We start from the raw sequence: 27,050 nt of genomic DNA, 5'->3' as shown, positions 1-27,050 counted from the left end.
AGGCTCTTAAAGGCCCAACTATTTAGTTCCTTTCCAAACATTTATCAAATGGTACAGAGTATGCAGTTAGGGTGCTGTGTGAGGGAATGTAGATCTGCACACATTAGAGATGGGAGTATGTATTAACCTGGGGCAGGTGAAAATTATGGGCAAATTAAATAATATTAAATATGATATGAAATACAAATAAATTTTATTAAATAATAATAGTCAAGAGAAATGGCACATATGTGACAAATATGCACTGTTCCAAAAATTTACATATTTTCTCATTCAACCCTCGCAATAGCAATTCTATGAGGGAGGCAGTTATTTTCCCAGGCTTTTACAAGAGGTGGCTGATACATAAAGACATAAAGAAGAGGGGACATGTAAAACTGAATTAGGAAGAATCAGAAAACCCGAATAGGCTAATAACAACTGATGAAATCGAAGCAGCAATAAAAAAAACTCCCAGCAAACAAAAGCCCTGATTCAGATGGCTTCACAGGGGAGCTTTCTAATTCTTTAAGTTATAGGGTTAGATAGTTTACTAAAATTTTTTCTTGTTTTCTGAGGTAGGCCTGTAGTACTGTGAACTTCCCTCTTAGGACTGCTTTCACTGTGTCCCATAGAGTTTGGGTTGTTGTGTATTCATTTTCATGTGTTTCCAGGAAGTTTTTTTTATTTTTTCTTGATCTTATTGGTAAACCATTCATTGTTTAATAACATGCTATTTAGCCTCCATGTGTTGGAATGTTTTTGAGTGTTTTTACTGTAGTTGATTTCTAATTTCATGCCATTGTGATCTGAGATGGTTGATCTGATTTCAATCTTCTTGAACTTATAGGACTTGTTCTGTGTCCTAATGTGTGGTCTATCTTTGAGAATGACCTATGTGCGCTTGAGAGGAATGTATATCCTGCAGCTTTGGGGTGAAATATTCTGTAAATATCTATTAAATCCATCTGATCTAGTGTGCCATTTAGAGTCACTGTTCCTGTGTTGACTTTTTGTTTGGAAAAACTATCCAGTGAAGTTAGTGGGGTGTTCAAGTCCCCGACTATGACTGTATTGCTGTAGGTCTCTCCCTTAAAGTTCTCTAGAAGGGTTTTTTTAATTAATTTAGGTGCTCCTATATTGGGTACCTATATGTATATCAGGGTTATATCCTCTTGTTGGATTGATCCCTTTAGTATTATGTAGTGACCTTTCTCTTCTCTCAATATGGTCTTCATTTTGAATTTTATTTTATCAGATATGAGTATTGCTACCCCAGCTTTTTTTTCATTTCTATTTGCATAGAATTTTTTTTTCCATCCCTTCACTCTCATGCTGTGTGAGTCTTTTGTTTTGAGGTTGGTCTCTTGTAGACAGCATATGTTTGGGTCATGTTTTCTTATCCACTCGGATACCTGATGTCTTTTGATTGGAGCACTTAATCCATTTAAGGTTATTATGGATAGCTACTTATCTATTGCCATTTTAATTCTTTATGCTTATTTTCTCTCTCTCTTTCTACTACTTATTACAGCAGTCCTTTTATCATTTCTTGAAATGCTGGTTTGGTGATGATAAACACCTTTAGCATTTTTTTGTCCCGGAAACTCTTTATTTCACCATCTATTTTTTTTTTTTCTTCAATATATCTTTATTGATTTCATAGAGAGGAAAGGAGAGGGATAGAGAGATAGAAACATCAATGATGAGAGTCATTGATTGGCTGCCTCCCACAGGCCCCCAAGCCCGCAACCCGGGCATGTGCCCCGACCGGGAATTGAACCCTGATCGCCTGGATCCTGGGTCGACGTTCAACCACTAAGCCACACCCAGTCGGACTCACCATCTATTTTGAATGATAACCTTGTTGAATAAAGTATTCTTGGTTTCAGATCCTTGTTTTTCATTACCTTGAATACTTCATGCCATTCCTTTCTGTCCTGTAAAGTTTCTGATGAGAAATAAGCTGACAGCCTTATCAAAGCTCCTTTGCAGGTAACAGATAGCTTTTCTTTTGCTGCCTTTAATATTCCTTCTCTTGAATTTTTGGAATTTTAATTATGATGTGTCTGGGCGTAGGCCTCTTTGGGTTCCTCTTGCTTGGGACTCTCTCTCCCTCCTTTCCTTCTGTGACCTTTTCTTTCACCAGGTTGGGGAAGTTCACTGTCATGTCTTCAAACTAATTCTCTTCCTCTTCCTTATTCTCTTCCCCTTCTGGTGTTGCTATGATGTGAATATTGTTATGCTTTATGTTGTCCCACAGCTCCCTTAAGCTGTCCTCTGTTTTTGTTGTTGTTTTCTCTTTTGATCATTGATTGAGTGATTTTTTTTTAATCCTGTCTTCTTATTCATTGATCCATTCCCCAGCATCTTCTAATCTGCTGTTTATTCCTTTCAATGTATTCTTGATTTCTGCTATGCCATTCTTAATTTCTTTCATAGTTTACATATCTTTATTCATGCTGTTGAGCATCCTTACAATCGGTATTCTGAACTCTGTATCTGATAGAGTGCTTATCTCCATTTCATTTAGCTCTTTTTCTGGAGACTTCTCTTGTTCTTTCATTTGGGGCTTGTTTTTTTTGTGTCCCTCTTTTGGCTGTCAATTTGGGTTTTGTTTGCATTCGGTAAATCTTCTGTGATGCTCAGTCTTTTTGGATGGTCTCCTGTGCAGGCGAAATGTCAGATGCTGTTTGTCAGTGGCCTGGAGACCCTGTTTGGAGCTATCCACAGCCCACAACTTGTGCTTCTGTCTGCTCATCTGGCTTGTTCCCTCTGCTGGGGTTGGGTGTGTCTGGGCAGTATCAAAATGCATACTAAACTCTGCTTTTCCAAGGCTAGTATTGAGAAGAAAATCAGGCAAAGACTCAAAGCACCCAGAGGTCCTTCTCTGCTCGCTGGCTGATTGATCTGAGTCTCTTAATGAGCCTCAGGCTGTAGACCACAGCAAGGCATAAACTCCACAGGGTGAGACAAGAGATTTTCTAGTGGGTGGAGCAATTGCTTCCACTCCCAGGCAAAAGCTGCCTGGCTGGCAAAAGTCTGCCTGAGAAAGATGACCTCTGCAGAATGGGGGAATGACTCAGCACAGGAATCCAGGTGGCTTCCTTCAGAGCTTCATCTCCATAGCCTGTAACCCTGAATTCTCCTCATATTGCTCCAGTCCACACTGTCTTCTCTCTGTCAGAGCCCAAGTGTGTGTTGGCCCTTTATGAGGGTGCCTACACTTCCATCTATCTCTCCCTGGCATACAGATACTCTGCTGATTTTCATAGCCAGATGTTATGTGGGTACCTTTCTCAGTTCTGGTCCTCTGGGCTGTGAAGCCCAGCTTGGGGTTTAGGCCCCAGAGTTCTCAGTGGGAACCCCTTCACAGCTGAGATATCCCTCTGGACCTTCAGCTGCTGCCTGTGGAATCCTAGCCAACCCTCTCACACCTCTGCAGTTCCTACTATTGCCCATGAGTTCTCCACTTTACTTCCTCGGTTATTACAGTGCTCTCCGGTCAGTCTTCAGTTGACTGTTCAGGATGGTTTTTCTGTATTTTAGCTGTAATTCCAGTTTGGTTGTGGGAAAGTCTCCATGTAGCTTCCAATTAATCTGCTGACATCTTGGTATCTGAGTTTTTATTTTTATTTTATTTATTTATTTTTATCTTTACTGTTGAAAGTATTACAGGTGTCCCATTTTTCCCCCTAATTGACCCCCTCCACCTAGCTCCAGACCCCTCCCCAGGCCTTCACTCTGTTATTGACTGTGTCCATGGGTTATACATATATGCATATAACTTGTTTGGTTAATCTCTTCCCACTCTTCATCCCCCTTCCCTCTTCCCTCCGAAATATGATTATCTATTGTATGCATCAATGACTGTGGATTTATTTAGTTTGTCAGTTGCTTTTGTTCATTAGCTTCTTGTTAAAGAAGACCCTTCAACATTTCGTGTAGCACTGGTCTGGTGGTGATGAACTCCTTTAGCTTTTCCTTGTCTGAGAAGCTCTTTATGTGACCTTCAGTTCTAAATGATAGTTTTGCTGGGTAGAGCAATCTTGGTTGTAGTTCCATGTTTTTCATCACTTTGAATATTTCTTGCCACTCCCTTCTGGCCTGCAAAGTTTCTGTTGAGAAATCAGCTGACAGTTGTATGGGTGCTCCCTTATAGGTAACTTGCTATTCTCCCTTATAGGTAAATTGCTTTTCTCTTGCTGCTCTAAGATTCTCTTTTTGTCTTTAACCTTTGGCATTTCAATTATGTTGTGTCTTGCTGTGGGCCTCTTTGGGTTCCTCTTGTTTGGGACTCTGTGCTTCCTGGACTTGTAAGTCTATTTCTTTCCCCAGGTAGGGGAAGTTTTCTGTAATTATTTTTTCAAATAGGTTTTCAATTTCTTTCTCTCTTTCTTCTCCTTCTGAAACCCCAATAATATAAATATTGGGCCGCTTGAAGTTGTCCTAGAGGCTCCTTATACTATCTTCATATTTCTGGATACATTTTTCTTTCTGCTCTTCTGGTTGAGTGTTTTTTTGTTTCCTCATATTCTAAATTGTTGAATTGATTCTCATCATCCTCTACTGTACTGTTGATTCCCTGTAAATTATTCTTCACTTCACTCTGTGTAGCCTTCATTTCAAATTGGTACTTTATTATGTCATCAATGGTTTCACTTGTTTTTGTAATACTCTTACTAATATGCTTGATCATCCTTATAACCATAATTCTGAACTCTGTATCTGTTAGCTCACTTGGTTCTATTTCATTTATTTCCTTTTCTAAAGATTTCTTCTGTTCTTTCCTTTGTGAAATGTTTCTTTGCCTCCACATTTTGGCTACTTCCAGATATTTGTTTCTATGTATTAGGTAGAGCTGCTATGTCTCCTGGAATTTGTAGAGTGGCTTTGTGCAGTAGGTGTCTTGTAGGGGCCAGTCGCCCAGCCTCCCCAGTCACCTGAACTGGGCCTCCTAGGGGCTGCCCTGTGTGGGCTGTGTGCTATGACCTGTTGTAGTTGAGCCTTGGTTGCTGTTGGCATCACTGAGAGGAATTGACCCCCAGGCCAATTGGCTGTGAGGACAAGCTGCAACTACAGCCAAAGAGCTGTTGTGCTGGAGATACCCCTATGGAGCAGGATTTACTTCAGTGGAGCTTTGGTGTTCCCCAAGTGCACCCCTTGAGTGTGTCACTCGTGGATGTGGTAGGGTTGTAATCCAGTGTGGTCAAGTCTGACCTCCAGGTGCACTGTCTCTGGGGCCTCCCAAGAGGTGCAAAGTCAGCCTCTGCCAGTGCCTTGCCCAGGGCCACCCAGCATGAGCTACACAGCAAACTGTAGTTGGCTGCTACTTGTCCTGGGCTTGGAGGTGTCTAGGAGAGGCCAAGCTATGAACCAATGCAGGCTGCCACTAGTGCCAGGCTTGGGGCCACTTATCAAGCCATACGGGACACTCTGCTGCTTGCTTGAGAGATTTTAGGAAGGTCCTAAACATAAGGCTTGAGAGGCCACTTGCGTAGAAAAGCCACTGGAAATGGCCTGGATGAGCTTGCAGGTGGGGAAGGCGGGGTCTCCGGGAATCACCAGGGTGGGGCCAAATGTGTGAGTCAGGTGCTGGAGATTCAAATATGGCCCCTGCCTGTCAGCTCTGTGGGGGGAGGGTTTGCCAAGGAGCAATGGCCTCTGTCAGCTCTTCTGCCTGGGAGAAAGCTGCCCCTCCACCTCTTGCCCCAATCTCAGGCAGGTTAGCTCCTCCCCAAGTGTCCTTTCAAGCTGCTGCCTGGCACTGGAGTTCAGAGGGAGCATGTCTGAGTGAGCCTGTGTGTGAATCCTGTAAGTGAAGCTGCCTGGGACTCCCACACCCTCCATGACCCCCAGCAATAGTCCCTGCTGGGTTTCATAGCCCAAAGTTGTGGGGATTTCTCTTCCCGGCCCTGGAGCCCTGGGCTTGGGGGCTTGATGTGGGGCTGGGACCTCTCCTCTGGGAAACCTCCACCACCGAGATGTTCCTCCCGGGTTTAAACTGTGGCACTGGGTTTTTGGTTGCTTGGCCTTGTCTTCGTGATTCAGCCCCTTCTGCCAGCATCTTTGCCCCTCCTAATAGTTTTGATGCTTCTTCACCTCTCTCCTTGTAGGGTTTCTGTTCAGCTAGATTTCAGGAGGTTCTGAGTGATGGTTGTTTTGTATTTTAGTTGTAATTTTGATGGTGTTGTGGGAGGCGGCGTGTACAGCTGTTACCTTTGCTAACATCTTGTTTCTCTCCTTGGAATGCAGGTTTTTAAATGGTGGTTGATTTCTAGTTTCATGCCATTGTGATCTGAGAATATGCTGGACATGATTTCAGCCTTTTTGAACTTGTAGAAACTTATTTTGTGCCCTAACATGTGGTCTATCTTTGAGACTGTACTTGAGAACAAAATAAACTGAGGCAAAAAATAGATACAGAGACATAGAAGCATGGAATAGACTGAGAATCTCAGTGGGAACTCAGGGGTAGAGGAGTGGGCCAGGTGATATTAAGCAGAGAATTTATATGCATATATGTATAACCCATAGACACAGACAATAGTGGGGTGAAGGCCTAGGGGGATAGATGCACGGTGGAGGGGATCAATGGGAAAAAAAAGGGGGATTTCTGTAATACTTTCAACAATAAAGGTAAATTTAAAAATTAAAAAAAAAAGAAGAGGGAAAACAAGGCTAAGTTCAGATACCTAGTGAAGTGGCAGAACTAAATTTAAACCCAGGCTGAGATTAAAATTTAATAAGAGTCCTTCCTTTTTTCAGGTGTTCTCAGTGGTTAGATCATCAGCCAGTGCACCAAAGGGTTTCTTGTCTGATTTCCAGTCAAGGGCAGGTACTTCGGTTGCAGGTTCAATCCCCCACCCAGAGAGTAGCGCATGCAGCAGGCAACCAATCAATGTGCCTCTCTCACATCGATGTCTCTCTCTCTTTCTCTTGCTCCCTACCTCCCCTCCTTGCTTTTAAACTGTACAACAAACTGCTTTTAACATCTAAATTGGAATTGAGGTAAAGTTTGCCACAAGCTAATGATTTAAAGATATTTCCAAGGTTTATGCTAAACAACAGTAAATAGTCAAGTGGATGCCAATACCTCTCTTGAAGGAATTATACCATCCCCATATTAAAAACCAAGCCTCCATTTTTATTGAGTTAATATTCAATCAAAGTAAGTGAAATGCCTTCACTATACCTGGGTATAAGTGGTGAACTAGTAAACACAGTCCTGCCCTACTGGAGTTCACAGTAGCTGCCTGAAAAGCACAGATTATTAAATTCAGAACAGGCCACAGAGAGCTTTCTGGACATTCTTGGTCTCCAGAAAGGTAATATGTTTCCTAAGATCCTGGTCAGGAAGAACTTGTCCAACCATTTAAGTTAATGTTTTCATGTTTGTGCCCATGGAGATAGCTAACCTCAAATTCTCTGCTAATGTAGGCTAAGTACTGCTTTAAATCTCTCTGAAAGCCTTAGCCAATGTCATTTATTCATTCTGACCGCTGGATTCCTCCACTGATTCCTAGAAGATCCTTGATTTGGGAGCCGCCTTACAACTAGACAGATTGGTTTATGATCCTACAAAGTTAAGCGTGATGTGTGCATTTGGGGAAAATGGAGATGTGCATTAAGAAGAAGCATTACCTTTTGATCCAGGCAGGAAAGCATACATAATCTCTTCTAGAGTCCATGAAAGACTTCATTTTACACATAAAATTCTGTTGAATTGCCCCGTACTGCACTGAGCATGGTTTTTGAAAATAACTAGCCTCAAATAAGCTGCTGTATGCTGGTGAGGGCCTGCAGCAACAGAGTATAAAATATAAGCAAATGTAACCTGTGTAAAGTTACAGGAACAAACACATACTCTTGTTGACACAGTACCTGTATAGTACAAATCCTAAACCCTATAATGGTATGTCTTTGGGAACAGAGTAAAAAATGAGCACAGTACTCGTGAAAGAAATATGAAGCTGAAGGGCCTGACATGGTATAGAAATTTTTAAAAATTATATATATTTTTTTAATTGTGTAAAAGTGTTCTTTTCTTTTTCTGTGCATTGCGAAACTCTCTTTTCACAGTCTTGTATAAAAATCCATACCTGGTGAGTATGAGGAAGCAACCAAATTTTAAAAACATCTTTAAAAACTTACCAAAGTGGGTTTTTTGCCATTTGAGAATTCATCTAATGTGAATATTTGACCAAAAGCATCACTTTGGACCTGGTTAATTCTATAAAAGTACATAAAGCTCTGCTGAGAATTTTAAGACAAAATAAGACTTGGGTATATAAGAAGAGAAATTGTGAGATTTATAATGCATAATACAGCTTCCAGTTTAAAGTTCCCTGCTATTTGAGCACAATAAGTAAATCACGTATAAAAAATTTAGAGGAAAGATCTCCTGCACATTATGGGGAAATTGTTGGCATCTTATGATGGGTCATCTTACCCTTGTTATTAAGTGACAGCAGTCATTAAAATGCCAAACATATTTTGACAGAATTCACTTTATAAAATGTCAGCAAGTCTGTGTTTTTATTAGTTTGTTCCAAATCAATTTAGAAATTTCAATAGAATGCTTGTAAGTATTCCCCAAGCAATGTCTATTCCTGACTTTCTGCACACAAAAATATTATAAATTAATCAGATTTTCAGATTTCTGCATAATGGCTTTGCACATTTATTGCTTAATCCTATTATAAAATGGCATTATGATTGACACATCACAGTGGAGATACAAGTCAATTGAATAATATGTAGCAGTCAATTTTATTTGTAGCTTAATGTGCTGAAATATTTTTTCCACATTTCCATTATTTATAAGTCTGTCCCTTTGGAGACTATATAGAAGAATTTGTTTTAAATGAGGCAATAATACCTTCTTTAAAATTTATAAGTGTGACAGAATCATATCTTTTTTTCTTGGTCATCTATGACACGCCAGTAAACAGAGTTGTCTTCCACCTGCTATTCATAGGATAAATATCAGGAAAGAGGGTCCTGTTAAGGATGGCTTGGAATTGGATTTCAACCACCAAGAAAATAAAAGCTACCACTAACCCTCCTCCCCCTCAAATTGCTGTTAGCTCTATTCATGTGTTTATTTATTCATGTATTTATTGTACTGCCACTATCTTACCTCCTATATGGTTTGTCTTGAAACAAAGCATATAAGCCCACACAGAGTAGCTATAATGTTTAAAAAGGCTTGAAATCTCTGCTGTTTTGGTGGCATTTCATTTTTCATGCTTTGGTGTCCAACAGGATTTCAGCGAAGGAAGTAAGTTGTGTTCTATGCTTAGCAGAGTGGGGGTCCCTGGAGGAAGTGTGGGGTTCTTACTATTTCTTTTAGCACCCAGGAAGTTTGCTTAAAGAGGCCCATATTTCTTTTTAGGACATCACATAAGGTGACATTGAAAAAAGCTTTGTTTTTAGGAAAACACATTTGTAAGATTTGCCGTCTGAAGTTGTATGGAGAAGGGCTTAAGCGTATGAAGTCACTGAGGGATAGTATAATTGTACTTGGTCATGTCTGAGATCACTTTCTTTGGCTTTGGGAAATTAGATTATCTGTAGCCCACCTATGCATAAAGAATGCAATTTCCCACACAAATGATGCCTTGGCATACCCCATGCAAACTGATGTATAACACAAGCCCATTTGCACCACTTATGATAGTATCACTTTCCTTGCTGTCATAACCTGCTACCTCCTGGAATGACTTTGGCCATCCTGAATGGTTGCTAGCAAAATTTATGCAGTTGACTGGTGATTTGAGTGCTAGAGCTTTGATAAATCACTCTGGTATATCATCTGTGCCTTAATGTTATGTGATGTCACAGGAAAATGGGGTCATGTGCAGTTCCCAGGCTTGATTGTGTGTTAAAGGAATACTTCTTTTGAATTCCAGGGGCCAGAGGAAACCCAGCACTATCAGAACCAGGCACTCCTGACCACCACCAGGCCAGTCAAACTCATCCCCCATTCTCGGTTGGGCCACAGGTCAGTATCTCTCAACTGCTTTCCATTAGGCTGCATATAAAATGATTTAACTATATAAAAAAAACAAATAAATAATAATGAGTTCAATCCAATTAACTCCAACAGAGAAAAGATGGTGATAAATATTTGTATGGGAAGCTGTATGACATTATTTATTAAATACCATCAGGAAAAAAAATGGGTTTGCAGAACTTTTCTTTTTTTTTTTTTTACAGGAAATATTGGTTTTAATCATTTGAAATTCTGTTTTTGTGTGTGTGTTTTTTTCTTCTTCTTAAGAGCCACTACAACTGTGCTGTTGGTTACCATGCAGTTTTCTAGAAAGTAAAACTTTAATGACTGGAGTGTGAAGAAAATTAAGTTATTTCAACCTCACTATAGTCATTTTTGCAATACAAGATGTAATTTAATATAAAAAAGTTAATGCAATTTTAATGCAAGTTCAGCTTATTGGGTTTGACAATATTGTACATCACATACAACCTCTGCATTAATAAAGAAATACATTCATTATTTTTTAAAGTCTAATATTTGCTTTTTGCAGCCTGGTACGGTTATATGGAGATGTAGGACACAATTATGATAAGCTGGGCTTTTTTTTTTCTTTTTACCTCTGTTATTTTAGTGTGATGCTTTCAGAGTTCAACCCAATTTTATGGAAAAAGAAGCTGATCTCTGAGCTTTCCTCTCTCTTTTGCTGTCATTTTTATTCCTGAAAATTTATCCGGTTTGGTACTTTGAGGGTTCACCAATTCAGGACTTGAAAACCCAAGTTTAGAGCTTGGATGTCTTGACTTTCTTTTTCCAGTGCCACCAAGTTCCCTATGGCCTTAGATCCCACTGTCTGTCTTGGAACACAAGGCCTGGAAGACAGAAAGCCTGGGGAGATGTCTACTCTCTTAGGAAAGCCCAGAGAAATTTTACTGGGAATCTCAGAAACTGGCTTTTTCTAGCTGTGCTCTTTCTGATTTCATGCTTATGGGGTGTGTGTGTGTGTGTGTGTGTGTGTGTGTGTGTGTGTGTGAACATACCAAGGATAACAAACTCTAAGGCTTCCAGGTTTTGTGTAAGTAGCATGGCAGACCCAGATAGAGAAAAGTTGTGGACACAGTGACAAACTGGAGAGTGCATGCCCTGCTTTAAGCCTGTAAAATTAATTTTAAAAAATGCCTGAGACCCAAACCCCCAAATCTGTATACAATCTAAAGACTACCCATTTGCCTTCTTTCTTATCTTGAATTACGATTGTCAATGATATAACACCAGCAATTTAAGAACCAGCTTATAATTTTGTACTTATTTCTAAAACATATATTTATTTTTGTGCTTTATGGTACCTATTTTTTGTTTAAAAAGGCACAGTTAATCTGTGTGAATTTAATAAGTCTAGCAAATATATTAGGAGCTAGGCCCACAGAGTCTAGAGCTATGGTTCTAAAACTAGGTTGCATGGAGTCCTAAGGCTTCTTCAGAGGTCTCCGCAGAAGAAGCCTTGAGGGCAGACTATAGGAAATGGTCAAAGAGTGGTCTCAACCCTCCTCCCCCTGATTCTGCAAAAAAAGTAGCCCCACTTCTCTAAATCTCTTCCATGAATTGAGAGTGATGAGAAAGGGATGTAATGTGGGCTCTGGAGCAGCCTGCTGGATTTGAGCCCCTCACCCCCACTAGACGTGGGATTTGGGGCAAATTACTAACCTCTCTGTATCTCAGTGGTAGGATAGCAGAGATAATAGATATGGAGCAACACTAGAATAGTCCTTGGCTATTAGATATTGGGCTTTGTACTATGCCCATATTGAATTACTTTTTACTTTATAGAATAATGCTGCATTAAAAACAAAAATGTTGAAAACCATCAATAGGAATTTTGTATTGGTTTGTCTTGAAAAAAAATGACATGGGGTTATGCCTTCCAAAGCTCCCAAAGCTCCTAAAGGGGTGCAATGAAAGTTCTGACTCTAAGGTCAATGACCCTTTGGGTATTCTGGACTTGCCAGGGTAGGACTCCTCCCTATGTCATCCTGGTGAAGAGCCCTCACCCAGCTCAAATATGTCTTGTGCCCAGAGTACATACCTATGAGGCTGCCTTTTCCTATCAAACAATGGTTCTTGGCTAAATAGTGGACATAAACATGTATTTTTAATATTGTTTTAACTGGGCAATGAATGTTAGAGTGATAACAAAGGAAATATTTAAAATATTTAAAAATTTATCCACATTAAATATTTTTTTCTATATTTCTTTTTAACTCTTGTCAGTATACATATATAATTTTCCATTTTAACACTGATTTCATTATCATTTGCTTAATTATTTTCCATTTTATTTCATGTATTTTTATATTATAAACATTTTCTATTTTTCTAAAAATGTGCCATAATGATTCATTTTAAAGAGTAGGTGATACCAAGCTTAGTACTGTAACAAACTATTTTCAGCATTTATGTATTTTAAAATGTAATGCATATTTTCATGCATTTCTTTTTTCTGTTTGAATTATATCTTTAGCTTATATCTTAAGAGTATATTTTGAGTCAAAAGGGGATGAATATTTTTGTAGCTCTTGATATGGATCTCCAAATTGCTTTCCAAAAGGCTTATGATAGGGTACATGTCCTAAATCCACATAATGGTGTCACTACAAACTTACCAGCACAAAGTAACTCTTTTACTTTTGCCAATTTAATAGATGAGAATAGTATTTTGTTGCTATTTTTGAACAACAAAAAATTTCCACTGATCCCAATGAATTATTTCTGGAACAACACAGAATAAATTAGCGGAGAGTTTAAAATATATAAGGGTAGATCAAATGAAACTTCACTCGAAGAATAATATGTAAGCATAAGGTATTATTTTAAAGGTATTTGAATGCCTCAGAGGATGTTAGAACCAAATGGAATTTTCCAAAAATATAAGTAAAATGTGATTTTTTTTCTACCAGTCAATTTTTTTTTTCCTGGTCCACAGCATATTTCTTTACTACTTATTCAGGAACTCTCTGACCCCACATAAGTGGAAGAAAATTGGTCTAAAAGCCCATGTCTTGGTTCCACTGGAAAGTGAGCTAGGATTATCTGTTTCCTTGCAGCCACTTCTGACAGCACAGCAGTTAGCCTCTGCTGTAGCTAGTGTGATGCCAGGAGGCACGCCAGCCCTGAACCAGCCTATCCTCATTCCCTTCAACATGGCCGGACAGCTAGGAGGGCAACAGGGACTGGTCCTCACACTGCCTACTGCGAATCTCACCAACATTCAAGGGCTGGTAGCAGCAGCTGCAGCCGGAGGCATTATGACTCTGCCATTGCAAAATCTACAAGGTAATCCATTGTGTCTATGTGCCATGTAGGGCTCTATCCGCTGGCCAGTGTTCTTTGCAGTGACAAGTACCCTGAATGTTGAATGTGGTTCAGAGCTGGTTCCACCATAAAGAATATAGAAGGCTTATGTAGGAAGCAAAGTATCAAGTTGTCTTGTGAGTCCTTAGCTTGCTTAAGTCCTGGGCTTTACCAGTCCGCATTTCCTAAAATTAATTTCAGGTCCTCAGGAAGTATTTATGAGCAATCATTGCATCACACATTAAAAACTTACATGTAAACTTATTGTGTTGTTACTTGAGTACCTGAGTTATAATCTCATGAGTTCTTCAATTTAGCTGCCTTCAGAGACAGGTTAGACATGACTGGTTTGGGTGTGAAGTGGTTGGGATGTCTCAACAAGGTATCATTTGGAATAATTAGTTTATTATTTTGTTTACTAAGTATATTTTAGTTATAATTACTAAACAAAATTTTATTATCTGAGATCATAGTTTATAATGAGAAAAATAGACTTAAATATTGAGCCTTTCTGTTACATGAGCATATAGTAAGAGTTGGACTCTAATTTTATTCAGAAAGGGTAGTTTTCTTGATAGTATGAAGATTTTGGCTTTTCTTTAAGAAATTTAGTAATACTGACTGATAAACTGATTTGCAAAAGACTTCTTAAGAAGAAAAACTTTATGATAGAAAATGGCCTGAATATGATTAGTATGCTTAATAAAGAGAAAACAAATTTTTTTGGACTTGTCAAAGATGTTGTTTTTTTTCTTTATTGATATCAATGTTAGCAACCAAATTTTTTTTCTGCAGAGTGAGAGTTTGATTGGGTAAGTTTTCAGAATAATACTTATAAAATACTTTTTTAGTTGATCAAATGCCAAGGCTCTTTATAAACTATTAAACTGGTCAGAGCATCAGTCTACAGATTAAGAAACATACCAAGCAAAAACTGGTTAACTCTTGACCCAAACTTCTTTACACACTATTATGTTCTAATATCCCATCCACTGTTGTCACTTCTTGACTTTTACTTTAATGTTTAGAACAAAGTCTCTCTAATACCATTAAATTGTGCCAGGAAAGCTGCCATTCATAAATCATGCATACTCAGGACACATTAATGCACAAACTTTGCTTGTTTTAAGTTTGAGAGTGCCTGGGAAGCCAGGATCTCAAGATTAAGCAAGTAAAGCAGGAATAAACAAGGTGAAAGCAAAAGCAACAAAGTGTAGGGAGAAGCTTTTTAATGTAGGTAGATGATGAAATCTTAATGAAGGAATGGCCATTATCAAAATGCAACCTTCCATTTGGAATATTGGTGCCTATGGGAATATTGAATATTATAGATAAACATAAGCATGTGGAGCTTGTTGGACATGAATTAATCCTGCTTGGTTAAAATGCACACCAAAGTCAGAGTCCAAAAAACAAGGCTTGTTATACCTTTATTACGCTTTGGTATTCTTAAGGCTTTATTATTACTTTGTTATTTTAAGGGTTCAGAATTAGTAACTGGTCCAGTATGAACTTCCATCAAGATTTTCTCTCTCTCTCTGTCTCTCTCTCTCTGTCTCTCTCTCTGTCTCTATCAGTATCAAATTTAGTATTACCTTATAATTTGGAATTTGGTTCTTTTTGTCATCTTTGGTGTCAGAAAATGATCCTAAGGTCCTAATTAAATACTGTAAGTTCAATAAGGACACTAGGTCTTTTTATTTCTTGGTGTTTCTCACATAATTTCCCTATGGCCTCATCTTCAGATGTGTATTGGAGTTGATGGTCAAACTCTTGTCTACTATACAACCAATAAGGGAATATGTCTCTCTTTGTTTCCATCTTTGAAATTTCAATGATATTGGGGTAGGGGACAAGGTCACTAAAATGAAACACGTCCAGTTGCAAGTCAGACAGTTATAGGTAAAGCTTCTCAGTTTGAATAGTCTAGCCCCTCCCCAACATCTTTTTCCTTAATATCGTTATGAATGAATTCTAATTCCTAAACCACTGTTAGAATCCAAGAAAGTTCCATCTTCCAGTTTCCTTGGACTTTTCTGTTCCTTTCATATCTTCCCACATAATTTCTTTACCAATCAGACCTCACTTGTCTAAGAAATAACCAACCATCCTGGTGTCCTGGGCCTGGGTGTTCTCTTGGGACATGGGACTTTTACTGTTGAAACCAGGAAAGTCTCAGGCAAACCAGAAAGGGTTGGTCATCCTGAAAGAAATCCAAGGGCAATAGGACAGTAATGGTGAAATGTCTCATATCTCCAGGGTACCCAAGATCAGTGTCTACCACCTGAAGGGCATTGCCAGTCAGTCACTTTGTTGGCCCAAGGATGGTCTTACCACCTTTAGGGAACTACAGCCCTTGACAATCCTCTTTCAAGGGCACTGATCTTGTAAATGGGCTAAATAATATCTCAGAAGGAGTCCTTACACATTTATATAGTCAACAAGGTAGAATGCTCTGTCCCCTCCCCATAGCCCACCCTTAGACAATGAACACAGTAACCTTAGTCCCAGACTTCTAAAAGTCTTTTGAAATAGCCAGTAAGTTGGCCAACCTCTAATAGATACCCCACTTTCTTAGGTGGTTTTATAAAACAGATTTGATTGGTCATTGTGAAGGGGAGGGGTTTAAGTGTTTAACCCCTAGTCTGAAGTAGAGCCGGTTTCCATACGAAAGGCTTAGTTCTGGATGGTTTCCCTTTCCTTATTGTGAAGGGTTAAGGTTTTATTCATGAAACAAGGTCACTAGCTGGAACTGTCTCAGACTGTTCTCCAACTTTCCTGCCCAGCCCTCCAACCTGTCTGTTCTTCTAGCTCAAAAGCTACAAATTTGCTAAGAAAAAAAATTACTGACATCAGTTTTTTAATGGTTTAGAATCCAGGGATAGTTTTCAAGTCTTTTCCTCTTTACTAAATGGATTGAGAGCTGGTTCATTTATGTTCCCTATCAAGTGACATGTAATAGCACTCTAAGCCTTGGAGGCTGTGATTCACCCATGTATTCTAATGAGTACTAATGACATGATGTTACACAGGCAGATTTCTTGGCTCACGTAGCAAGGATCCTATAACAATCTCTTCTAAGCATGGTCCCCTGACCAGTGACATCAGCATCTTATGGGAGCTTATCAGAAATGTAGACTGTCAGGCTCCACCCCAGACCCACTGAACGAGTCTTCATTTTTAAGATTCACAGGTGATTCTCATGTACACTAAAGTTTAATAAAAGCTTGTCTAGGGAGCTTTTTCAAAATTCATTTGGCAACTCCACCACTATCTCTGATTCAGAGCATCTCAGGTTGATGTGGAGCCATGTAACCATGAAAAGTGCCCTCATTAATTTTCTTGCTGTTCCTAACCACCCCAGGCCTCTAAATGAGGATAGTGATTGAAAAGAATGATTTATGTGGGAACATTTTTGCTTCTGTTAAGACATTCATGTCCCTAAGACTAAGGGGTGTTCTTTTGCATAATTGAAGCATTACTAAAACCATTGCTCTGATATTTTATCCTGCAAAAACTTTCCATTGCTGAAAAAGAAAACCCATCTGCTTGACCTGTGACTGTTTTCCCTTCTCCTTAGGTCCTCCCATTCAAGAAAGAGATGTACTCCTGTCTCATCAATGATGGGATCTTCCTCTAAGGAAACAGATGGGAGTAGGAAATTAAAAATCTTGCAAAATTTTAGGAATAGCCCTGTAATCCTACCTCAAGGGTCATGGAATGAGATTTGGGAATTAGTGAACCAATGGGCTGCAAACTGTATCATTGTCTTTTCTGAGTGCCAGGCAGATGCCAATCTCCATGCCCAGAGTGACTAATAACCTATCTCCTCTTTGCCTGCTGCTTCTCTTGCCTGTCTTGTACTATGTTGAATTTTGGCTAACTCATCATTTTGGTTCACTCACATCCCATCTTGTCTCCTTAGAGTACATACATCTTTCCAAATCATGTACCTTTAGGAAATCTCCAGTGCTTCCCTTATCTCCACATCTATCTAAAACTCCCCAAAACTCAAGTTCTAGTTAGGCTGAGTCTTTTCATTCTAGGCTACCTCTTCAGTCCCTGGCCAGACTAGAGATTGACAGCCCCACATTGAAGTGTCTACCTCTGTCAATCAGCTGTAATGTGGGTGGGAGGGGGAAGCCTGGATGATGTGGCATGGAACACCGGCAACATATTTAAGAAACATGCTAGGGCCCTCCTCATCAGTAGAAGGGGCTCTAAGCAGAATATATGTTGTCTTGTCCAGTGGGATTACTATATAGACTTGTAAGGACCTCCTATGGGCATGAACTGAGATTGAGACAAACTCTGAACTCAGAGATGTCAAAGGTGAGGTCTAGGTTCTGAATATTTTAAGGGAAGCCAGTGAGAGTTCTGGCTTGAATTCAAGCCCAGAAGTGCTCTAAACTCAAATGAGACCTAGAAATGAAGTAGGGGAAGTTTGTGTTGTCTCCCATCTTAATTTTGAGAGCTTTTCCCCCTTCCACATAACTTCCACTGTCACTACTTTGGGTCCCTCTGTTCTTGTGTCCTTTGTCTGCTGTGTGATCATGGGGATTTGGCTTCAGGTGACTGTCAGCAAACCCACACCTGTGAAATAAGACTAATAATGATGATAAATTTCAGAGAAAGAAAATTACTAAGTTCACTCTGTCACATACTTTATACAATTTTTTAAAAAGCAGCATCTTTTATTTTACTTATTATTTTGAAACTCAGATAGCTGTATGAAAGATGTAATTCGCATTTGTCCTAGTATGGAAACTAGATGGTTATTTAATGTGATAAAGTCCTCATTGTAAGATTCAGGTAAATGTGTTGGATTTTTTGCTTTTTTTAGATTTGATGATAAAATGTAGATAAATATAGCCTCAATACAAGTGAGGACAAGTAGCAAAGGGGTCAGTGGGACAGCAGGGGTGAGTCTACATTTAGGACAGATGATTCTAAATGTAGAATCATCACACAGGCCACATGGGATAACCCACTAATCACTAAGGGCAACATAAATGGAGAATGTAAATGTGCTACCTAGGAGATTTATATCAAACTACGAACATTCCAGTTAACTCTAGCTTAACATTTAAATTAATGACCAAAAATTACATTAGAGAGTGCTGTTTAACCTGAACATGGAAAAGCAATTAGATTCAAAGCAAGTTGAAGCTCGAGGCCAAGGATGGTTTTTCCTGCCCTTAGGACTGGCAGGAAACTTGCCCTGGATTTCTTTGAGTCTCCAAATTAAAGACTGCCAAGTAAAGTATGTAGGAATGATTTTGAAGTTAGGAATTTCATGTGCAAGTTACATAACATTTCCTTTTTATTTGTTTTGTTGCTGTTTTAATTGAAGTGTTATTTACATGCAATAAAATACATGAATCTTAAGTGCTCTGCTCAATGAGTTTTGGTAATTGTATATACCCATGCAACCCCCATCCACTGCAATCAATACATAATATGTTTCATTTTTTCTGAAAGGTTCCCTTTTCAGTCGATCCCCTCTCTCCAATGAGGCAACCCTGATCTGCTTTCTGTAACTATCCATTAATTTTGTCTGTTCTAGAACTTCATATAAATGGATCCACACAATATGTATTCTTTCATGTCTGGCTTTTCTTGCTCGGCATAATGTCTTTGAGATTCAGTCATGTTTTGTAGATCTATAGTTTCTTTCATTTCCAAGTAGTGTTCCATCATAAGAATATGCCACAATTTGTTCATCCAGAGCCATTCTTATGTTCTAGTTGGCAGACATCATGAAGGTCTTCTCCCCTGGGGACAGAGAGAGGATCCTCTGTTGAGGGTCTCTAGGGAAGACCCTTTACCACTCTTCTTCTGGGCACTTGGTTACACTGCTGGGAGATTCTTCCCTGTTCATTATCTTCCTTGGCCACATCTGAAGAAAAAGTTGAGGAATAAATCTTTCTTTGGAGGCTTATGGAAGCTCGGGGGCCAACAGTTGCTTGAAGTTTTCAACAGTTAAAGGTTTGTAGCTTTGAGAATCAAGTTCTTTCAGAAACCAAAAATGCTTCTGATCCTTTTGCTTTTAGTCAGTTTCATGTGCCAAAGGTTTTTCTAAGACATGCATCTTCAGTTTAATTTATTTTGCTTTCTCACTTCCACACTTATTTCTTTCAATTCAGTTAGCCTTGATGTGAAGACATCTGGCTTCCCTGGGGTTCTGTGAATATACTCCTACCCAGGAACCTTTGCTCAGGCTGTTCCCTCTGCCTGAAGCACTCTTTGCCCAGAAAGCATCAAATGTACCATCTTCCTTGTACCCCACAAGGAAGTATTTCTGTTCCCCTTTACCTGCTTTCCTTTATTTTCTCTTAACACATATTACTTTCTACATAGCCTTAAAATCTTAAAAATGGTAAAGGTTTTTTTCCCCTTCTTTCTTTTTAAACACTTTGGCTCATGCTTACTACTGTAGCCATGGAGGGCAGTAGAGGCATCACTCTGATGCATGGCTTTGGTTCTGTAGAGGAGCATTTCCCTGTATAATGTATTTCTGATATGTATTGTTTCTGTCAGGCTCTGCCCTTGGGATGTAAACCCCACGATAAACATCTTTCTTTGATTCAGTGATGTGGTCCAAGGACTAGAATAGTGCCTGGCTTGAAATAGGTGCTCAAGAATGAATGAATGGGTGGAGGGATAGAGGATGGATAGATAAATGAATTTTAAAGATTTAGTAAGAGTTATTCAAGTGAAGAGAAGAAAACATTCAATGTAGAGAAAAAGGAATGAAGGCCATGGAGCCTACAGAGTTCAGTGAGTAGTTCTGGTTCTTGTTGAAGTGAAGATTAGGGAGTTGGAGATGGGAAACAATCAGACTGGACAAACAGGAAGGACTGACACTGGAGGGCCTTCTATGCTTTTTCCTGTGTGTGCTGAGTGACTATAATAGAGCCTGATATATTAGAGACAGATGTACTTAAGGACAATACATGTATGCCATGATATTTGCATGGGTATATATTTGCATTTACTTGGTTATACCTCTGTAATCCCAAGGGTTTGAAGCACCTTGTGATATAAGATGCATGAAAGACCAAACACTGTTTACTAGAGGAAAAAAACAAAAAAAGAAACCTAGACAAATGTTTGGAACCAGAGGACAAGTCAAAAGGGCAGACACATCATGTTACATAGTTTTAATTATCTGATAGTAAAAAGAATTGTACCAGCTTAACCAAAAATAGGTTTATTTATTTTTGTTTTTTACTAATTTTACTCATTTATTCAACAAATATTGATTGAGCTCTCATAGTGTACTAGATGTGATTATTTATTTATTTTAATCCTCACCCAACGATGTTTACTGACTTTAGAGAGAGGGGAAGGGAGTGGGGAGAGAGAGACATCGATGTGAGAGAGAAATATCATCAATCAGTTGCCTCCTGTACATGCCCCAACTGGGACCAAACCCACAACCTAAGTATGTGCCCTGATAGGGAATCGAACCCTCCACCCTTTAGTGTACAGGGTGATGCTCCAACCAACTGAGCCACCTGGCCAAGTCTAGGCAGTGATCTTGACTTAGGATATAGTAATCCACAAAGCAGAGTTTTTCAAGGCACTTCTCTGTTAGTCCATAGATACAGATGGAGGGGGTTGAGGGGATGTGATGTATTTTGTACAGGGTCATCAGTATCAGTCTCTACACTTGACAGAGACCCAAAGGACAGGACACAATGGAACTGGGGAAGAATGTCTCAGGGAGAAGTCCTAAGTGCTAGGAAAAGTTAACCACAGATTCTCAATAAAGAAACATTGAACAACCTGATGGACAGATGTTTGTATCTAGCTTTCACTAGGTTATGCTACATTAACAAACATGTACAAAATTCCACTAAGGTATAACAAAGGTTTATTTCTTTATTTCATAACACATGTTGGCTGCAGGTCAGCAGGGGCTATGCTGTACATCTTCATCCTAGGAATTCTGAGCTTTGGCTCACAAGTGGTCCACATCACTTCCACTCACATTCTATGGGTCAGGCAAGTCACTTGGTTAGGCCTGTGGCCAGTGGGAATGAAGGTACTCCTGAGGAAAGGATGCTCTTCCCGCATGTGATTGGAAACTAGGTGCTACATTCAATGGCCAGTGCACTGAAGACACACCTCATGAGTATTTGACTTAGGAAACTATTAAGAGTCCTTCCAACACTGAGATTCTATAATTCCATTAAGTGAAGCCATTAGGTTGCATGGACTATCTTTGGGGTTCTTTACAACACAACATATTCGACTATTTCTTAAAGTGTATTTCTTTTATTTATCAAATTCAAATGATTAACATAAAAGTGCATAACAAATATGTGGAACAATTGGGGTATATTTAAAACAGCAAATGAACACTTAAGTATTACTCCATTTATGTAACATTTAAGAAAGACAAAATGATAGGGACAGAAAAAGATCAGTGGTAACCAGGGGTGGGTGGGGGAGGAGTTGACTATAAAAGAGTTCAAGGGAATTTGGGGGCTGATGTAACAGTTCTCTGTCTTGATCATGGTGGTGGTTACAAGACTATTTGTGTTTATCAAACTTGTAAAACTGTACATGAGAAAGGGTGAATTTTATGTTTGTAAAGTATACCTCAATTTTTTCAAAAATAGGAAAATGGTAAATGAATGCCATGGTGCTTATAAAATACTAACATTTTAAAACATTAAAAATAATGGGTGATCCAAGATGGTGGTGGACTGAGTGGAAGCTACACTGACACTCTCCCGGGACTAATCTGGATTTACAACTAAAACAGAAAAACCATCCTGAAATCCAACTGAAGATGGGCTGGAGAGCACCCTCATAACCAAAGAGGAAAAGTGGAGACAGCATAGAGACTGGTAGGAAGTACGGACGGGAGAGGGCTGGCTGGGCTCCCACAGGCAGCAGCTGAAGGTCCAGAGGGATATCTCAGCTGTGGGGGGTTCCCACTGAGGACTCTGGGGCCTAAACCCCAGGCTGGGCTTCCCAACCAAGAGCACCAGGGCTGAGAAAGGTGCCCACATAACATCTGGCTGTGAAAAGCAGCTGGGTTTCTGTCTGCCAGGGAGAGGCAGATAGAACTGCAGGCATCCTCTTAAAGAGCCAACACACAAAGTTTCGTGTGCAGCCATTCACCTTGGGCTCTGGCAGAGGGGGAGTGTAGTAGACTGGAGCTGTTTGGGGAGAGTCTGGGGATAGTCATTCCTCCATACTGTGGGGGACATCTTTCTTGGGAGGTGAATTTTCGACTTTTGCCTGAGAGGTGAAGTAATTGCCTCACCCTGCTGGAGAGCCTCTCACCCTGCCAGGAGGAGTTTCTACAGCCTGAGGCTTGTTAAGAGACTGATAACAACGAGCTGCCCCACTGTGTGAAGTTTCTACAGCCTGAGGCTCAATAAGAGAATCAGATTAACCAATTGGCAGACTGAGGCAGACCTGATGTGCTTTGATTCTTTGGCTGATCTGTTTTAAGACCCAGGCCTTAGAAAAGGAAACTTGGGTGTGCATCTCGGTCCTGTCCAAATGCATCCAGCCCCAGCAGTGGAGATCTCAAGCTGGGGTTGTTGATAGCCCTAAACAGGGTACTCAGGGCCAGTCACAAACTGTATCTGACATTGGCCTGTACCAGAGACCCTCCAAAAAGCCTGAGAATCCTAGCACATCTACCTAACACTTAGCCAAAATGGGGAGAACAAAAAACAAGCCCAAAATGAAAGAACAAGAGAAGTCTCCAGAAAAAGAGCCAAATGAAACAGAGATAAGCAATCTCTCAGGTATAGAGTTCAGAATACTGATTGTAAGGATGCTCAACAGCATGAAAAAATATTTGGAAACTTTGAAAAATAACCAGTCAGAAATGAAGAATGACATAGCAGAAATAAAGAATACGTTAAAAGAAATAAACAGCAGGTTAGAGGAAGTTGAGGATAGGGTCAGGGAATTAGAAGACAGGGTAGAAAAAAATCACTCAATCAGAGACCCAAAAACAAAAAACAGTTAAAAAACAGGAGGACAGTCTAAGGGAGCTGTAGGACAGCATAAAATGTAATAATATTCGTATTATACAAGTGCCAGAGGAGGTTGAAAGTAAGCAGGGGTTAGAGAACCTGTTTGATGAAATAATGGCAGAAAACTTCCCTGACCTGGTCAAGGAAAAAGGCATACAGGGTCTGTAGGCACAGAAAGTCCAAGCAAGAAGAATCCAAAGAGGCCCATGCCCAGACACATCATAACTAAAATGTCAAGAACCCAAGACAAAGAGAGAACCTTAAAGGAAGCTAGAGAAAAGCAATCTGTTACCTACAAAGGAGCTACCATAAGGCTGTCATCTGACTTCTCATTGGAAACCCTGCAGGCCAGAAGAGAATGGAATGAAGTATTCAAGGTAATGCAAAACAAGGATCTGAAACCAAGACTACTTTATCCAGCAAGATTATCAATCAAGCTGGATGGTGAAATAAAGAGCTTCCGAGACACAAAAAAAGGCTAAAAGACTTTATCATTACAAAACCAGTGTTACAGGAAATGTTATAGGGACTGCTATTATTAGAAATAGAAATAAAGAGAATAAGAAAGATAGCTATAAAGAAACAAAATGTCAGTAGATAAGTATCTTTCAAAAATAACTTTAAATGTAAATGGATTAAATGCCCCAATGAAAAGATATAGGGTGGCTGAATGAATAAGAAAACATGACCCGAATATATGCTGTCTACAAGAGACCCACTTCAGAACAAAAGACTCATACAAGATGAGAGTGACAGATGCAAAAAAATTTTTCATGCAAATGGAAATGAAAAAAAAGCTGGGGTAGTAATACTTACATCGGATAAAATAAACTGCAAAATGAAGACCATAATGAAAGACAAGAAAGGTCATTACATAATACTAAAGGGATCAATCCAGCAAGAGGATATAACCCTGATAAACCTATATGTACCCAACATGGGAGCACCTAAATTTTAAAAAAAAACTTCTGGAGGACTTCAAGGGAGAGATCAACAGCAATACAATCATACTCGGGGACTTTAACACCCCACCAACTTCACTGGATAGGTCTTCCAACAAGGAAAGAGTGACCCTAAATGACACACTAGATCAGATGGATTTAATCAACATTTATAGAACATTCTACCCCAAAGCTGCAGAATATACATTCTTCTCAAGTGCACACAGGACATTCTCAAAGATAGACCACATGTTAGGACACAAAACAAGCCTCTACAAGTTCAAGAATATTGAAATCATACCAAACATCTTCTTGGATCACGATGGCATGAAATGAGAAATCAACTACAATAAAAACACTAAAAGACATTTAAACACATGGAGACTGAAAAGCATGTTTTTAAACAATGAATGGGTTACCAAAGAGATTAAGAAAGAAATAAAAACTTCCAGGAAAGAAATAAAAATGAACACACAACTCCAAGTCTATGGGACACAATGAAAGCAGTGCTGAGAGGGAAGTTCATAGCACTACAAGTGTACCATGAAAAACAAGAAAAACTTCTAATAGACTCTTTAACCCTACAACTTAAAAACTTAGAAAGAGAACAACAAGAAAAGCCCAGAGTAAGTAGAAGGAAAGAAATAATAAAGATCAGAGTACAAATAAATGACATAGAGACTAAAAAACAATACAAAAGATCAATGAAACCAAGAGCTGGTTCTTTGAAAAGATAAACAAGATTGATGAACCTTTAGCCAGACTCATCAAGAAACAGAGAGAGGACCCAAATAAACAAAATCAGAGATGAAAGAGGTGAAATAACAACTGACCCAACAGAAATACAAAGGATTGTAAGAGAATACTATGAATAACTATATGCCACCAAGCTGGACAACCTGGATGAAATGGATAAATTCCTAGAAAAATACAACCTCCCAAAACTCAATCAGGAAGAGTCAGAAAGTCTAAATAGGCTGATAACTGTGATGAAGTTGAAGCAGTAATCAAAGGGCTCCAAGCACACATAAGCCCTGGCCTGGATGGCTTCACAGGGGAGTTTTACTAAAGAAGAATTAACACCTATCCTCCAAACTATTTTAAAAAATCCAAGAGGAAGGAACACTTCCAAACTCTTTTTACAAGGCCAGCATTAGCCTAATTCCAAAACCAGATAAAGATACTACAAGAAAGAGAATTACAGGCCAATGTCCCTGATGAACATAGATGTTAAATTCCTCAACAAAATATTAGGAAATCGGATCCAGCAATATATAAAAAAATCATACACCATGACCAAGTGGGATTTATTCCAGGGATGCAAGGCTGGTACAATATTCACAAATCAATAAACGTGATACATCACATAAACAAATTGAAAGATAATCACATGATCATATCAATAGATGCAGAAAAAGCATTCAATAAAATCCAACACTAATTTTTAATAAGAACTCTCAGCAAAGTGGGAATAGAGGGATCATCCTTGAATATATGATAAAGGCCATATATGACAAACCTACAGCCAACATCATACTCAATGGCAAAATCTAAAACCATTTCCCCTAAGAACAGGAACAAGACAAGTGTGTCCACTTTCACCACTCTTATTCAACAGAGTACTGGAAGTCCTAGCCACGGCAATCAGACAGGAAGAAAACATAAAAGGCATCCAAATTGGAAAGAAGGAAACAAAACTATCATTATTTGCAGATTACATGATATTGTACATAAAGAATCCTAAAGACTCCACCATAAAACTATTAGATTTAATAAAAGAATTCAGCAAGGTAGCAGAATAAAAAATTAACACCCAGAAATCTATGGCATTTTTACACACCAATTATGAACTTTCAGAAACAGAAACTAAAAAAACAATCCCATTTATCATTGCGACTGAAAAAATAAGATACCTAGGAATAAACTTAACCAAAGATGTAAAAGACCTTTACTCAGAAGACTACAGGACACTGAAAAGAGAAATAGAGGAAGATATAAACAAATGGAAAAACATACTATGTTCATGGATTGGAAGAATTAACATCATTAAAATGTCCATATTACCCAAAGAAATCTATAAATTCAATGCAATCCCTATTAAAATGCCAACAGCATATTTCACAGATCTTGAACAAACACTTTGAAAATTTATATGGAACCAAAAAACACCCTGAATAGCCATGGCAATCCTGATAAAGAATAAAGTTGGAGGGATCACAGTACCAGATATCACGTTATACTACAAAGCCACTGTAATCAAAATAGCCTGGTACTGGCACAAGAACAGACATATAGATCAGTGGAACAGAACAGAGAACCCAGAAATTGGCCCACACCATTATGGTCAATTAATATTTGACAATGGAGGCAAGAACATACAATGGAGTAAAGACAGTATTTTCAATAAATGGTGTTGGAAAAACAACAGATACATACAAAAAAAATGAAACTATACCACCAACTTACACCATACAAAAAGTAAATTCAAAACAGATAAAAGACTTAAATGTAAGACATGAAACCATAAAAATCCTAGAGGAAAACATAAGCAGTAAAATCTCAGACATCTCTCATAGCAATATGTTTGCTGATATGTCTCCTAGGGCAAGAGAAACTAAGGATAAAATAAACAAGTGGGACTACACAAAAATAAAAAGCTTCTGTACAACAAAAGAAACCATCAAAAAAATGAAAAGGGTGCCCCTGTATGGTAGGACATATTTGCCAAGGACACATCTGTTAAAGGGTTGATATCCAAAACATGTAAGGAACTTA

General features: G+C 38.9%; 1 protein-coding gene across 1 annotated transcript in view; it reads left to right on the top strand.

The window, feature by feature from the left end:
- Positions 1–27,050, top strand: part of POU6F2 (POU class 6 homeobox 2) — a gene marked incomplete at its 5' end in the record, with an annotated part of 540,881 nt that overhangs the window by 231,627 nt on the left and 282,204 nt on the right. The window contains 2 exons of the mRNA XM_081147129.1: positions 9,894–9,985; positions 13,078–13,306. Coding sequence (XP_081003255.1) covers positions 9,894–9,985; positions 13,078–13,306 — 321 coding nt within the window. The remainder of the gene's footprint in view (positions 1–9,893; positions 9,986–13,077; positions 13,307–27,050) is intronic.

This window comes from Miniopterus schreibersii (assembly GCF_964146895.1).
Source record: "Miniopterus schreibersii genome assembly, chromosome: 9".
Taxonomy (NCBI): Eukaryota; Metazoa; Chordata; class Mammalia; order Chiroptera; family Miniopteridae; genus Miniopterus; species Miniopterus schreibersii.
This window is presented reverse-complemented; position numbering and strand designations above follow the sequence as displayed.